Source organism: Dasypus novemcinctus, chromosome 11, assembly GCF_030445035.2.
Source record: "Dasypus novemcinctus isolate mDasNov1 chromosome 11, mDasNov1.1.hap2, whole genome shotgun sequence".
NCBI classification, from domain to species: Eukaryota; Metazoa; Chordata; class Mammalia; order Cingulata; family Dasypodidae; genus Dasypus; species Dasypus novemcinctus.
The window spans coordinates 41353852-41371035 of NC_080683.1; the positions used below are offsets into that span (position 1 = coordinate 41353852).

The 17184-nt window shown below is 35.2% G+C and overlaps 1 protein-coding gene across 1 annotated transcript in view; it reads left to right on the plus strand.

Annotated features, from left to right (window-relative positions):
- Nucleotides 1–17184, plus strand: part of COL19A1 (collagen type XIX alpha 1 chain) — a 376839-nt gene that overhangs the window by 26415 nt on the left and 333240 nt on the right. The window contains exons 3-4 of the mRNA XM_023585875.2: nucleotides 1575–1649; nucleotides 2514–2613. Coding sequence (XP_023441643.2) covers nucleotides 1575–1649; nucleotides 2514–2613 — 175 coding nt within the window. The remainder of the gene's footprint in view (nucleotides 1–1574; nucleotides 1650–2513; nucleotides 2614–17184) is intronic.

Sequence of the window (17184 nt, forward strand, 5' to 3'; positions counted from 1 at the left end):
TAAGTTCTCCAGTTTGTTCTTCAATTTTGCATAAATTGTTCTGGTTTCTTTGTAGTTTCAAATAAATTTGAGAACCGGCTGGTTTTCACACACATATAACATTGTGTCTTCCTGTATAATAAGTACTTGGTTTATCCATAAATTCATTTATTTAGGTCTTTTATTTATCTCAGCAAAGCCTTGTAGTTTTCAGTGCAGAGGTCTTGGATGATAAGCCAGATTTTTATAAAAAATTAGTATGAATTCAGATCAACAATTTGTGATGTTTACAAACTATCCAATGATTTTATTGTTCTTTAGGACTCACAGTCATGTTACAATTTCTGAGGCAGAAATTTACAAGGAACTCAGTAATCTCTAAAAGTCTTCAGTGCTATAATTACACTTACTTTTACAAACTCTGTATATTAAAAATGTGGATTTCAGTTTATTTTATTTTATTTTTTACTTTTAAAACAGATTAATTGGTAGCACTCTTTAGAATATGATTTGTTATCCTGGTTAACAATATTAAGAGGATATCCTGTCAACATCGCTCAGGTTTGTGATATTTTTGTTGAGTGAAGGGCTCATGAGCTCAGAGGTTGAGCTGGAGAATTGACAATTTTCACTTTTGACAGAGTTGGAAATCAAATTGGTTTTAAGCAGTTTATCTCCCCTCTATATTAAAACTTTTAGGTCCTTAAACTCCACACATGAGTTTTAAACAAGAGGTAAGGTTTTGATTGCTTGATGCCAAAAATTTATTTCAATTTAGTTTAAGAAGATGTATCCAATTGTATAGCTATCATGACGTAGTCTGAAAATTGGCAACAATTTTGTCTGAATTGACAGTTGCATTCCTAGAATCTAAACCTAGAATTAGGTATAAACACATCCTCCAAAATAAAAAGTTAATGTATGCACATACCCGTATTAGTGTGTTGTAATGGTATTAAATATGTAAATTCATCATGTGCAGAAACTGACTTTATCTTTTATTTCTTTGACTATCACTAAATGCTTCAGTATGTTCTCAATTAATACATGCTCAATGTTTTTATATCGTTTGTTTTTGTTTTCATTTGCCATCGAAATAGATGACATTTACTTTTTGGGATCTTAAAAAAGAAAAAAAAAGTCAGTAATTATGATAACAGTGTAGATGAGGTTTATGTCCTTTCCTTATAAAATAATATTATGTTAAAATATAGTAATAGTATTTTTAAAATACAAGATTTTACTTTGAATATGAAAATTTAATTATCCTGTTACACCTAATTTCCTAATGTCAAGTATATATTAAAAATTAGAGTGTTAGAATAATAATAGCTAACATAAGCACTCACTGTGTTTCAGACACTTTACATACATTATCAAATTACATACTAAGCAATTTACATACACTGACATGTGTAACGCATTATTACATGTAACCACAAACACACTATAAAGTGGATAATATCCTTATTTTACAGAAATTTAATAAAAGTTTATTTTCATTGTATTGTGTTCTTCAAATTTATTTGAAAAAAATTTTGAATTTTTGATGGAAAATGTAGTGCGAATTCTCTTTTTTTTTTTTTTAATATTAGAGAAACTTTGTCCTGTCTTAAGAACAGAAAATCATCTGCTTACACAAGGCAACAGAGGCAGACTTGAAATTTCTGGTAAGCATTATAATTCTTTGCAAAGAAGCACTTTATATAAAATTATCACCAGCTGTGCAATACATTGTATATGATTCTTTGACATTACAATTTAAGATGATGGCATCCATATTTTAAAAAATCAAAGATGATGTAGAAAAACCGCTGAGAGCAGAGTTCTATATTGTTTAAGACCAGAAACATTCCAACCTCTTGGAGAAAAAAAAATATTTAAAATTGTAAAAGTTTTATCCATGGTAGAAATTTTTTAAAAATTGTGAGAAAGAATATCTTACCAGGCAAATAAAGTCACAGTTACAATTTTGCTATAACATTTCAATCCATCTTTTTCATTCTTTCTTCCTCTCCTTTTTCTTCCTCTTTTTCTCCCTCTCTTTCTTTCTCTGCTATAACCCATAGACACACACACGTAATCATAATACATATACTGTATTTTAAATCCAAGCATTTTCCCACATCATTATATATTCTTCTAAAGCATGATATCTTTAAAGACTGCTTAGTTTTCAGTTGAATGGCTGTACTGTAATATATTTAACTAATTTTTTAACTTTAGGTATCAGAGCTCCCACAATGAACTACTCAAGAATATCAATATTTGAGTCTTTTGAAACGTATTTGCAAATTTTCCTCTAGAGAGAGGGTTACATAGTCTATGTGCAGAGTAAATTCCATTCTCCTGTATCCCAAAGGAGAAAAATGAAATCTAGAAATTTTGCAGATTCCAAACAGCAGGATTTTATTTGAAATAAATAAGTCTGTGGATAAGAACAACAAAAAAATCCCATTTGAAAATCAATATCTCTGTGAGTTTACTTAATTTAACAAAACTTGCTGGACTAAATCATTTGTCACATTTCACAGGTTTTGATCTAGGAGAGAGCTTTTCTCTGAGGCGTGCATTTTGTGAAGGTGATAAAACCTGTTTCAAGTTGGGAAGTGCACTTCTTATTAGAGATACTATGTAAGTAAAATAATAATTTTTGTTCACATTTTACTAATACTATGTAGACAATTTACCAAGGAGATGCCAAATAATTTGTTTAAAAATTAAAAAGAAAACTTTCTTGATAGTGTCATGTAACTTGAATGCTGTGGTAAATGTGCTGTTTGTGTATTTGTTGTTTATAATAATCTTTGTAATCTGATCTTTGTTCCATAGTGAAAATACACTTTACACATAGAAGTATAATCCTTAGAGAAAAGTAATTAAATCCATTTTTGAAGAAATATCATTTATGTTTAAAGTAGATATAATTAATATTAGGTTTTAAAATGTAGGCTTTAAAGCTTAAGAAACAACTCATTTATTTTATTATTTCTATAATTTTATTTTCTACATTTACTGTTTTTCATGACAAATTAACAGAAAATAACTTAGCCTTTATGTGATAATGTGTTATATTTTGTGTAGGGTACAGAGAGAATGTAAACTGTTTTGTAATTTTTATTTTTGGTCTTGATACTCATTTTTATTTCAAAATGGATTTACTGAAGTTGTCTTTACCTGTCTTTTTCTACTGATGAACCTGAAATTTAAAAAAAAAAAAAACTTGCCATTTAAATTGATCAGCTATACAAGACAATAATAACTCTCCATATAGTTGGTGGTAATTTGAGGATGGATGGATAGAAAATTAGAAAAACCGATTCATTGGAAAAGCAGAAAGCATAAATGATCATGATGTTTATTCTTTGATTTCAAGATGTACATTCCAGTGTATGGTTATATCAGAATGAAAAAAAAGAACACTGAAATTTTGTTTGGTTTAATAAGCAACACACATGTTTTTGGGTGAAAACATATACGAATGTTTTTATTTCCTGATGGGTAGCCTAATACTTAAGTTATGAGACAGGATTGTTGAGGATCTTACTTTATGAGTACTCAAAGGGAAATTACCTTGGTCATCTCATTGTGTGTTCCCAGCGGCTCTGTATAAACTAGGTTCATTTGTGCACAACAATTTATTTATAAGATTTTATAGCTTACTTTTTGTCTGAGATTCTTTTAGACCTTCTATTTTGTGGTATATTAGGTAATTTTAGTTTAATGACATGGTTCCTTTAAAATAAACTGCTCTTTAGTTGGTAAGGAACAAGAGTGGTAAGGAAGAGAATAATTTGATATTAGGGGATTATAATGAGTGATTGTCACACTGGGCTCTTCAACAGACCTGGGCTCCGAAGGGCTGCTGTTTTGATTGCTTCACATGTCGGGCATTAGACCCCTAGGGCAGAGCAGTTCCACAATTGAGTATTCATATCTTGAAAAGAAGCCAAGAAGCACAATATTTCTCTTTAACAGAACTCTCTCTCTCTCTTTTTTTTTTTAATGTTTAGAGGTTTCTTAACTAGTGGTAAATAAACTTAGTTAATGAATTTAAGGAACGCAATAGTTTCTGTTGCTTCAAGTAAAAAAATTAAGTGCACAATCTCTTCACACTTTATTCCTGCCAATTTAAACCCTTGTAATTCTGGCCAGGTGGCAGAAGGATTGAAATGAAAACTTTTCAAAATTCATTGGACCTGAATATAAAAAGACCTAGCTTATTTTAATAGCTGCATTGGAAAACTTATAGCCACATTTAGGCAATGCTATTCCCTTTGAACGTGTGTAATCACAAATATAAGCCATGACAAATTGTTTTCTGGCTTTTGGTTCTAAACCACTGTGCAATCCCTGAGTAATCAGTATAAGTGAATTCTCTGGCACTACAGAGCAGAACCCTGGTACCTCCACTACAGGAAACTGGAGGGCATCTGGTTGAGCTGACTGGCGAGTGTCAAGTAGCTTGGCTCATCTCCACTTACATTTCATTCCTTGGGCCAAGTATGCTAGGACGCTTCTCTTGCATGAGGCCATTTTGATTTTTCAATGAGGCTAGAGTAAAGTTGCAGCTATTTATATGTTTGTAAATAAGTCGCCTTGCAGAGTCAGCATGGGAAAAGGCAGATACTGTTTTATTGGGGAAATTGGGAGTGCTTTCTGTGCCTGAATTTGCTCTGGCATATTCCAGGTAAGATCATGTAGGAAGAGCACTAACGAGTTTGATGATCAGGTATCTATTGAGCACACTTGTTGCCTTAACCTGACTTAATGTGGGGATTTCAAAGGTTGTTCTTGTTGAATCTCAGATTGCCATGGTCCCTCCAGATAATTATATAATTATTATGTATTATTTAATTGTTATTATATAAATATTAGATGACTATATACAGTATATATATAGCAAATCTCTTAATATTAGCATTTTAACAATTAATGTTAAGGGATGTAAGGGATTGGCTCATGTGATTGTGGGGACTGATGAGTCCAAATTCCACAGGGCAGTCAAAGACTGGAAATTCCAGGAGGGGTGATGTTGAAGTCTTTCATTCAAGATTGTGGGGAGGCCAGGGAGGAGTGGAACATGTTGTTTCAAGACAGAATTTCTTATGATTCTCGAAACCCTCAGTTCTCCCTTGTAACTTCCAGGTGATTGGATGAGGCCTACTCACACTGCTGAGGGCAATCTCCTTTACTTAAGGTTAACTACTTTTAGATGCTAGTTCATTATGAAATACTGCCACAGTAGCAACTAGGCCAGTGTTTGACCATAACCTAGCCAAGGCAACACATAAAATTAACCAGCGCATGGGGCAACACACTCTTTCCTTAACTGGCCCCTTGACTTGGAAATAATCCTAAATGTGTGAAAAGTTGTATGTATATTGTGACATGATTTGTACTTTGTCTTTGCTACAGTTGAATGATTCATACCATTGGACCTTTAAGTTACCTTCAGATTTTTACTTTTATAAATAACTTTATAACATAGAGGAAAGATTTTCCCCCGTGTTTATGATTGTTTTCAAAGTATTGACTTGTAGATAAAAGTAGAATCGCTAACTCATTTTAGTACAAAGTATTGATTATATGTCTATTTTATTTTATCCATTTATGCTGCTTATTTCCCAGTATCTTCAGCAGCTTTGGATATTATTTTTTTTAATTTATTGTTTTATTTTTTAATAAAAACTTGTAGCAATTAAAAAATGGAAACTGTATCTTAGAATATCTATCTGTCTATCTCTGTTTTTCTGTCTTTCTCTTCTGAGAATAAGAGAATTTAATGTAAAGCTAAAGTACACACTCAAGAAGGGAGTACGGGCGTACTCATGGGAGTTGTAGGAGTCGCGCCTAAGTTCAGAAAGTTGCCTTATAAAGGCTCAGTTCTTCTATAAGCCCTCCTTGCTTTATGCAAAAGAGGGATTGAAAACTGCTTTTCACTGGCTCTGTATTCCTGCTGACTGGAGTGGGAACTGTCCAAGGAGGGGTAGTTGGAGCATGTGGTGATCAGGTGATGGGCGGGACTTTTGTCATCTGGTATCTTCTGGCGGTAGACCTTGGTTGAATGCACCAGGCTTTGGGTGGGTGATTTTCTACTGCAGGTTAGGTATTCTGTGATGATAATTTTTCCATTGGTCCTCCTCCATTGCCGACTTACCTCTCTTCTCCTACCTCATTCTCCCCTCAGAGAATTCCATCCCCTATTCTTAAGGGGTGATGAAGGAGGACGATCTGTCTTCTGTAACTACTTCATGCTGTCATTGGGATGTTGTCCTTACCTATTATGGAAGTGGAATTCTCTGGCTACTAAATCTAAATATCCCAAGGGAGAATCAGCTGGGAGGTTCACGATTGGGACTAGAGAAAATCCTTGCATGACCATCATCTTAATGTGAAGCTGTTGAAGACTGGAAGATACAAATGTAATTATTAGTAGGTTGAATAAGCAGGCCACAAAGATTAAAAGTAGAATGACCAGAACTAATGGTGCAAGGAGGGGAAGGAACCAAGTGAGGGAGAGGTGAACAGATCTTACAGCCTCCAGATGGATGAGGAATCAGTCCTAGTTTATTGGTAATTTGGCTTGCTGTTTTTATAACACCAGTGGCAATGACAGCAAACAAGGTTTACTATTGAGAAAGGGAGATGTACCCGAAAGAAATAGGGTACACCAGGGCTTGAATTATTTTCAACTATTAAGGCTGTACGAAAGAACACGTGAGTGGTAGCTGTGCCTTCTACCCATGTAGATGTGTTTAAGATGTTACCAATAGGGACTTCATCAGTGAGGTGCGGGTCAGGATGGCACATCCAGCAGTTCCATTGACGGTTAGTTGCTACAGTGGCACCCAGTCAAGGAAGATGTTAGAAGAAGCCATGTGAATCTGGAAAGGAAGGCTAAGGGCACAAGCACAAATGTTTAACAGGTGCCTGGAGGGGATGGTTTTTTCCAGTGAGTAAAATAACAGTGGAACTTTCTTCCACAGACATTTGCTTAGAGTAGGCGAGAATAATGCTTATAATAACCTCATATTAACCCTCCATTGGAGCAGGCCATAAAGCCAATTGTGTTTCTTTAGGTTCTACTCACACTGCTCTGGCAAGTATGACTCCTGTCATATGTTTTTGTGCATTTGACATACTGTAGTATACCATCAGCCCTCGTGAGAACAGGACAGCTTGCTCCAGCGTTCCACCGGCCTGTTGCATAGCTCCCTCTGGCACTATGAAGCAGAGCCCATCTGGAGGCAGTGGCCACTGTAGGCTAAGGAGACTGAGTCATCACCTGCAGGCAAAACCACAGGAGTCTTCAGCGGCCATGTGCTTCCATCCACTTTGGGGACAGGTGATGTAGCAGAGCCCTTTGTTGTTCTAGGGGCCGCACTAACTAACCATGCCAATAACTCAAATGGAGAAACACCATGTGTGGTATTTGGGGCCTGTTCTAAATGCATGAAATCTATTTGCCAGTCCCTTAAGGGTATGTTGGTTTTGTGCACATGCCCACTGCTATAAGGCACCAAATGCAGTTGGAGCCATGAACAGGTCTTACAATCTTGTATAATATGAACCAGGTCAGACTATTTAATGGGGATGCCTAGTACCTTAGTCAGGTACCACCCTGTGGCAGCTCTTTTATGGACACTCTTTTTGTGTAGTCATAGGGCTGCTTCTTCAGAACTTTAAGAGCTGGCTAACTAACTCTGGGTTCCAGGAGTCATAAAGGTACTTTAAAAATTCTAGGGAGCTATCAGGTTTTATACAAAGAGTAAAGCATCTCAGGATTTAGAAATAATAATTAGAGATCAGAGTCCAGGAATAAATTTGACTGCTGCAAAAGCTTATAATCTGGGCCCTTATTTCCTTAAATAAAGCTATTTCTAGTGATCATTAACTACAACTTGTATTAGAAGTTTTGCTTCATTTTACTTTTACACTTTTACTAAGATTATATTAATACACAAGTATTTTACTTCAGCAGTATGGGGAAAAAGTATTTTTCCAATTATTTTATGAAAATCTAAGATTTCCAGTGGAATCAAGATTATCTTCCTGCCTACCACCACCTTAATGTGCAGATTGAGGTGGCCTCTGACAGATTTCTCTGTTAGGAACTTATCTTTTGTTATCAATATCAATTCAGATTTCTACTTAATTATGGCTTCCTGGAATCAGCCATTTATATTGAAATTCTTCAGTTTACAAAAATGCTTTTACAAATTTTCCATAACTACTCCTAACTACGTATACTAGTTAGTTCACTCTAAGACACATTTCACCTTTAACAGACGAAATTTACTTTCACAAGCCTTTTACTGCTTTCTATATCCATTTAAGTCTCATCTCACATTCCTCAGTCTGTTCTGTAAAAACTAGACGTTCACTTCAGGACAGATCTATATTCTTTTAATTTAATTTCATTAAACACAAACTTACAATTTTTATTATCATTAAGATTTAATATATAGATAATGCTAATATTTTCTATTAACACCTGAATAAATTTATAGAGATTTACACCCAATTGAATAAAATTAAAACAATTATAATTTATGTAAGAAATGATTTTTTTCTTTTCTTCCATAGGAGACTAAAACTTCTTTTTCATAATATTTAAAAAATTGTGAATAATTTCAAAAGCATACTGACTACTAGTCTCTGGAATATATTTTAATTATTCAATTTGTTTCAGTTATAATTTAGAAAAACCCTTCCAGAGCTTTCAAGGGCTTTTTTTTAAACTTACAATTTGGTAGTTGGATTAATAATTAGTCTCATTCCAAGGCTGTTAAAAGGTTAAAATTGGGGAATAATAGAGCAAACTATGCAAACCAAGGTTTATTCTTTAATATTTCCTCTGTCCCTATCATTCTTAATTTTCAAGCCTAGTAGACAGAGTTCTAAGCTAAACTTAGATTTCCCTATCTTATCTCACCTAGCGCTTCCCCCATAGCTCTCTCAAAGAAAAGACCAGGGTGCGGGTGGGGGGTAGGTAGGTCAAGGAGCCTAGGAAAACTTTCTTTTCCCCTATAGTTTCTATATTCAGATTTCTATATGACAATTTCACCCTGCTTGGCTTTTATAGAGGGGTATGAGCATAACATAAACTGCAGCTCCCTCCAAAGTCAGGATTTTGATATAGTGCCATGGAAGCCTGAACATAAGGCTCCTTGGACCATTTTTCCTGTTGCTTACAGAAAAGGTCTAATTGGAGTTTGGTATTGTAATTAAGTGTTCCATTTTGGGGCTATGTTTCTCCATTCTCCAATTTATATTGGGGCCAGTCAGTATTACAGAAAAAGATTAATTTTTTCTGTTTTAGGCTGTCCAGCTGGAAAGTGCTCCAATGTTTTAAGAGGCACCCAAGGGGGAAGTCTGTGAGTATGGAGAGTTAGTTACCCATGTCTTGGTCTTCTGCTAGGCCCATCTTGACTTTCCTGTCCCTTTGTGGTCACCAAAGTCTGATGTTGATGAGGCCCTGGAAGGTCTTGAAGAAAGGCTTCAACTTAGTGTAGGATGGTTCTTGGCACAGTCATGGGAAAAAATTCAAGGACTAGCTATATAGTAGCAAGAGAATTTAATGCACAGTGAAAGAACACACTCAAGATGGGAGTACAGGTGTGCTGCTAAGAGCCGCGGAAGTTGCTTACAATTATTTATTTTACTACATAAGTGAATAAGAAGCAGTGGGGTGTTTTAAAATGGATGCAGCCTAACCTAGAGTGTATTCTTTCATTCAACAAGGGTTTATTGAGTCCTTGTACAAGCCAAGCACTTTGCTAGTCTCTGGGCTTACACTAATGAATGAATGCAGGCCTAGTCTTGTCTCCCTGGAATCCTCCAGAGAGATAAATGGTACAAAGCAAAAGCTTTGGTACAAAGCAAAAGCAAAAGCTTTGACCTGCAAAGAAACAGACAGATTGTCTACTGCCATTCATAGGTTTTGCAGCTCAAATACCACCCCTTCTCTTATGAAGGCTAAATGTCCTTTAGCATCTCACAAAAGACTGATTTCAATATTTTCATTCCATCCCTCATAAGGGCCTGTTCTCTAACACATGTTTCATTTTTATTGCTCTTCCTTGGATCCTCTCCAAGTTCTCAAAACTCCCAGTTAAATTCTGAGATCCAAAACTATGTTCAGAACTCTGATACTGAAGCTTCTAATTGCTGAGAATAGTAAAAGGATTACTTCACAATTCCATTAAGCTATAGAGAATGACTATTTATACATCCCTTGGGTTTTCATTTGGGGCATTCTATCATTTTGTAGATGGGAAATTTCCTAAATAAGGAAATGTGACTTAGTTAAAAATTGTCCAGCTGTTTTTATGAGATTGACTGACTGTTAAACATAATTCTTAATGTTGTCACTTTATTTCCTTAATTATAGTTTGACATACCAAGTATGTGAGATGAATCATTAAGTTATACCTTCTTAAAATGAAAAAAATAAAATTACTGATTTCTTTAAGTTATACAACTTAGCAAAATTATAGGACAAATTTTTAAGATTATCATTATACATATTTTAAGAATTCATGGAAATAATTACTTCTTTACAACTAAAAGAACATTTTTATCTCCTGGAATATTCAGGATGCTAAACTAACATGTACCAATAACTAATTGCTTAGTAAAGAAATGGTAAGCAAAATGCAATATAATGTGTAATATTATCAGTTTAGTATTTCCATTTGCTAGTTTTGGAAACCTTTAGTATTATGACATCAAATTTAACATCCTTCAGATTTCATAAAATTCAGTATTGTTTTGGGGGGAAATAGAGTATATCAGTAATTGATCAGTATTCATATCACTTTAAATTTTTTTCTTGGATTTTAACATTTATTCTGTTATCTGAGAGAAATGCTTGTACTTTTATGTAAAAGACACAGAAGACTTTTATGTCTAATGTCTACCTACATATGCTAGTAGAAGAAATCTTGTGAAATTAAAATTTGTGTTTCTGGTGAGTTGTAAAAGGAGAAACCATAAATTGACTCATTTGTTTAAGAATCCAAAATTATAAACAGTAAGAAATAATTGTGCCTTCCTTATTGCCTTTAGAGAATATATGCATAACGATACATTTACAAGAAATAAGTACAAGTAAAATGAAATGATAAGTGACAATTATTAATGTTTCTAGCCTCACTATATGTAAACTTTGTAAGGAAAAGATGAGAGCTTCTTATTTTTGAGGGAAAAAGAGTAGTTTTTCATTTGTACTGCTGAGATCTAACAGGGAAGAGTTCACAGACAATAGTATAAGATGTGGTTCTTGTCCCTAGAAGGGTGTGATATCTTTCCTTAGGGACATGAAATGAAAACAAACTTAATTATAACCCTAAATACACACTTAACACTTTTCATGTTCACACTTTTCATGCTCATAGCTGAGATGATGAAAACAAACAAACAAACTTGGAGACTGTGGGATTTGAACTGGGCTGTAAAGACTGAAGGGACCACAGAGTCCGAGGTGGATAGGGTTCTGGGGAGAGGGAAGACATCCCTGGTGAAGGAATGTAATGAACCAAGTGATGGGGCTCTGGGAGGTTAAGATTCAGGGAATTTTATTGAATGTTATATGAGCTAATTGCTAACTAGAGAAACATTGACAACCTACTTTAGCCATATCAAAAGTGGCAAGACAGTCTGATTTTCTCTGATGCTCAAGGATATCTTATTGTAAAATGCCTCTGTGTCATTTACTGTGAGAGTTTTGAGGTATCAGTGAAATGTGCTGCTTATGCAAATGCCATTACAAAATAATGGTAATGAGGTGTTTCATTTTGGTAATTATTTGAGCAAATTTGATAGGCATTGATTAATCTACATCTACTGTTGGATTATATATTGGATTTTAAAAATATATTTACCCATTGTTTTATTCAATAAAGTAAATTTTTTTATTTTTTTATTTTTATTTGAATTAAATCTTGTAAGGGACAGGAGAGCTTTTGTTTGGGTGGTGGTTGTATGTATGTACCTGTGGCATGTACACTGCAGGTTTTCAGTGTGTACAAAAGCAAGCAAGCATGTAAGCACATACTTCAGTTGTCCTTAATCTTATTTGACCCATAAAAATGCTGTGAAGATTAATTAATTATTAACCTTTGGTGGTTGCAAATATATTGCTTTTATAATGGTTATAGACCCACAAAAAACATGACCTTAAGCTTATGAATTAGCTAGAGAATTGACTACAGTAGTGCACGATGTTTTGAGATATATATATATAATATAATGCTTAAGAATAACTTTATAACAACTGCATAAAAACTGTATAGTTTTTTAAAATATATTTTTATTACAGAAGTTGTGATCCTACAAAACAACCATGCACATGTATAGAATTCTCATACAACAACACTTTATCAACACACCACACTATTGTGGAACATTTGTTACAGATTATGAGATAATATCAGACTCTTAGCACTAAATATGGTAAAAAACATACATTTGGCATATTTTTTCCATACTCCCCTATTATTGATACAGTACATCCTTGGCATTGATGCAGGAATATTACAGTATTGCTGTTAAGTATGGCCATAGGTTATGTTAATTGTATTTTTCCCATGCTTTTCAACATTCCCAGACCCTCCACATTCCAACAACCTGGCAATAGTGACATATATGTTTTAGTTCACAGAAGGACATTCTTGCATTTGTACTATTAAACACAATTCTCATCTACTTCTCATTACTTCACTGTCTTATTCAGTCCCTAGATTATTCTCTAGTTTTCTTTCAATCGACATTTACATCCATAGACTACCCTTTACAGCCACAGTCCTATTAATAAATCAGCTGCTTTTCACTATAATGTGTTGCCATCACCTCTGTCCATTTATACACATTTAAAACTGTATAGGTTTTTGTAAATTGATAGGACTCTATATTTCATAAAATAGCATTGCATAGTCTAATCCTCACTATTCAGGCAAAAAAAAATAGGATAGTATGATATAGCTATGATATTAATGGTAACTGTAAAAAAAAAGATTAAGGAAATATGTAAGGTAGCAGAAAAGCTGTTTGTGTTATTTTATGTGACTCACATAAGCATGGTTCACCTTGTCCATTGCCTCACTTTAATTAGTACTTACATTTCCAGAAATACATTTATTCCAGTTCAGGTGAATTTTTATAATTTTAACCAAAAGAATAATATATTCAAATAATTGACTTTAATAATTTCTTTCACTATGGTTATATCTGTGTAATTTGGAAATGATCTGAAGTTGAGTGAAAAATTTAATTAATATGGACACGTGTGGTGGTGCCATGCAGAATTAACATCTGGTTGGTTGAAGATGAGATTGAATCAACCAGATGTTTTGTGTCAAGTATTAACTATTATTTGAACGCTCTCAGCTTCCTCTCTCTAACTCTGAATTTCTGTGTTTCTAGAGCTTTCTTCCTTTGAGGATGCTTCTGCTTTCAAAGATTAACCCCTTCACTTGTGCTCTTAATCCTCTTTTAGCCAGCCTCCTCTAAAACCTTAATCCACCAGTGATTCCCCTTGCTCTTGTGTCTTCAGTGCCCCTCACCACAGTATCCCGGCCTCTTAGTCTACAAATTTACTTAATCTTTCCCTATTCTGGAAAGATTTTCCCTTGAGGGTCCCCTTTACTTACAAACTTTTCAAAGGAATACTGTTCCTGGCCATCTTTACTTCCTCTCAGTCTTCTTGACCCATTCTAATCTGACTGGGACTTCTTGAACACAATGGAACTTTCTCTTTCAAAGTTGCTGGTGACCTATCTCCAATACCAATGGCCTAAATGTTCTACTGAACTGCCGTTGTATAGCTGTTTTGCTCTATTTGTCATACTCTGCCGTTTCTGCCAATTGAAGCCCTGCATATCCTTGAAAGCTTAATACACACCCTACCTTCTCCATGCAGCCCTCACTAATGTCCTCAAACTCCCTTCCTTTTTTTTGGTCCAATAACATCTTTTTTTTTTCCCATAAGTTTTATATAATGCTGATCTCATTCTGACTTGCATAATCTGAATGTTCCCAGGACTCATTAGTATGTGGGGTCAAATGATGTCACATCAACATCAGTGCCTAAATCATTATGCCTCTTACTCTCTATGTGCACAGCTGTAGAACTACAACTCCCTCTTAAAGGCTACTCTTGTTATTTCTGGGAACCCCGGGAAAGGTGCACAGACGTTTAAGAACAAGTATATTTCTGTTCTTGTGTTTCAATCTTGCCAAGGCCCACCTCTGCCTTTGCTTGGAGTCCCGACCATGAAAGCGCTGCTTCATGGGATCTCACCAACATATGCTCATGGCTACTTGTCTGAAGCCCTCACAGGCCAGAGTTGCCCGGTGGTTATGGTTGAGTGGCATGTGTATGTGCTTTGGGAGGTGGTGGCAGGAGGGTTCAATGACCCCCTCTCTGTTTCTGGACTCCCAGGCTGTGGGCACAGTAAGCACAGTGCCTCAGTTCTATCAACTTTTGGTTCTCCTTCCTTAGTGGGGTTCCAAGTATGTAGATCAGGATACTGAGTAATCCCCTCAGTTAAACTCATGCTGCCTGTCTTTCTGCTCATTTACCTGTAAGAATATAAAAATCCCTTTGCTTTTAGATGAGCTCTATAGAGAAAAATATCATATGATGGATTACTACTATTGTTTCTAAGTTCAACCTTGATGGCAGTGAAAGGAGGAATGCTAACAAAGTATTTCATTCAATTCCCAAATGATTATTGAATATTTATTATGTGTTAGGTACTCAGAATTTAAGGATAAAAATACAGTAGCAGCCATCGAGTTACTTCCAGTCTCTCTCAGAAGACAAATATGTCAACAATTAACTATTATGGAAAGTAGTAGGAATTTTTAGATATCTGTGTGAAAAACTCAGGGAACACAGATGAAAGCCAAAGCTTGACAATGAAAGTGAAAAGTTGATACTTGAAAGGTAAGGAAGAATTTGCCAGACAGTCCAGGGGACCACAGTCTAGAGGGTAGAGGGAGGGTCAGGGTGGTTTTGAAGCAGTGGTTCTTAGCCTTTTTTGTTCCCTGGATCCCTTTGTCAGTCGGTGAACACCACGCGCGCCCCTTACTGAGTTCACACTATAGTGTATATTACTCAATAAATATATCACACCTGTACCAGCACGCCCCCCCCCCAAAAGAATAATGTTTTTCTGAATTTCAATTCAAGGTCATAGGCCCTTTATTTTAAAGGCTGAGATCATTTGAAGATGAGAATCTCTTCATGAAAGAAATTTTGTGTAGAGAGAGAGAGAATGTCAAGGCGGAAGATGCTGAAAGGATTAGCTGGGATGATGCTCTGAAAGGCCTAATTTGCCAGGGTTTGAGCTTTATTCATATGAGAGTGAAGGTGTAAGAACAATAGTGTTAGTGTTACATTATAAAAAACAAACAAACAACCACTGAGCGTATGATATTGGGAAAACCACAGCTGTCAGTTAGTTCTGAGACCTCTTGAGTGATCGTGAAGCAGAAACTGAGCCCCGAGACCCAGGAGGGACACTTCAGATTTCAGAGGCCCTCTTGAGGGTCAGGGGTGGATTGATCCAGGATTTCCTGATCTTTCTTGGCTAGGGGACCCCTGAAAAAGTTAGCCTTCAAAGGGGCCCCATTTATGAAGAGCAGCTTCTCTAATTCAGCTTTTATCTGTTTATTTTTCATTTAAATGACATCACTTGAAATGGGTGGCCATCCCATTGCCACAGTGAACAAGTGCTCATCGTAACAGGCCTGTGATTATTAAAGTCATACAAGCTTCGTGCTCCCATTAACAGCCTATCTGTCTGAATGCCCTCAGAAAACACAAAAGGCTAAGATTTCAGAATCTCTGTGGCTGTGGAACTCAAACATCATCACCCAGCCCTGAAAAGGCGTTTCAGACTCACCCTCCAGGCCCTGTTAGCCAAATTGCTTGCAACATGACAGGTGATGGTGGATGTCAGCTGGGAAAGAAATGACTTACTATAAACTCCAAGCATCTCTCACTTCACTCTCAGGAAATGTATCTTGTATCATATTTCTCTTCCTGGAAAATATTCAGCAAGTCAGAGGCCCTAATGATACTTGTAAATACGGAAGTTCTTCATAAACCCTGCCTCATGCGTATTCAGAATGGAAGATTTAGTTTGGAAGCCAGTTCTTGATATTTAAAAATAGATTTTTTTTCCATTAAGCCATTTCATTTTAGAAGCAAAAAGTAAATACAGGTTGGTCTTGTTAAATATGATCTGGAAAACTCACTTCAGCTCTACCAAAATAGCATATTTAAAGAAGAGGCTTTCCTTTAAGAGTAGGAGAGCTATGAGCTGGTTGAAGAATTATCCCTGGAACCATTGTAATCAGTAATTAAATTTTTAAAAACCATTCACTGTCTGAATATACATCATATTCAATTTTTGGAATATCATTTACAAGATGAAATTTCTCTAGGACAATTATGTTCTCTTGCTTTTCAGTTAATGAGCACTGAAATTGTGAACATTTGTTAATTTTTGTCTATTCTTTTTTACATTTTACTCTTGCCTTATATTCCTTAATTCCTTATTATTTAGTAATTAAAACAACAGAAACAACAAAAATCTGGTAATCTTGGGTTTTTATTCCCAATCCCCACCTTATTCTAGGTTTGGTTTTGTCCTTTAGTTTTTTTATATATTGAGACATAGATATTACTGCAAAATTATAAACTATGTTTTTTTTAAGAATACTGAATATATCAAATTGAGCTGCAGTACAATGAAATTATCAGTTACTCAATATGCTACGAAATAAATTTATGTGCTTCATTGTAGTCTTTATTTTTCTTGATAACAAACCACTAGAACTACTTGAAGAGTCATCGAGAATAAATGAGATCCACTCCCTGCCTCCATATCTCCACAAAACAACTATATCATTAAATACTTGCATGTACTTTTAAAAAGTGCATTACTTTATAGGTTTACTGGTTTTCCCTGGCTTTGCCATGCTGGCAATGCTCACCATAAGGAAGGCAGTACAAAAAACAAACTATTCTCTTAGGGAAATTCTCATTGACTTCTCATTAACTGGACAGCCAGGAATGCCTATTATTTGTTCAGTTGACACCTTCCTGTCTCTGAGAGACCAGATACTCCACCTTCATTAAGTTGGCTTTTGTTTGTAGCTATGTCAGGTACTGATTTTACACCTCAGGGT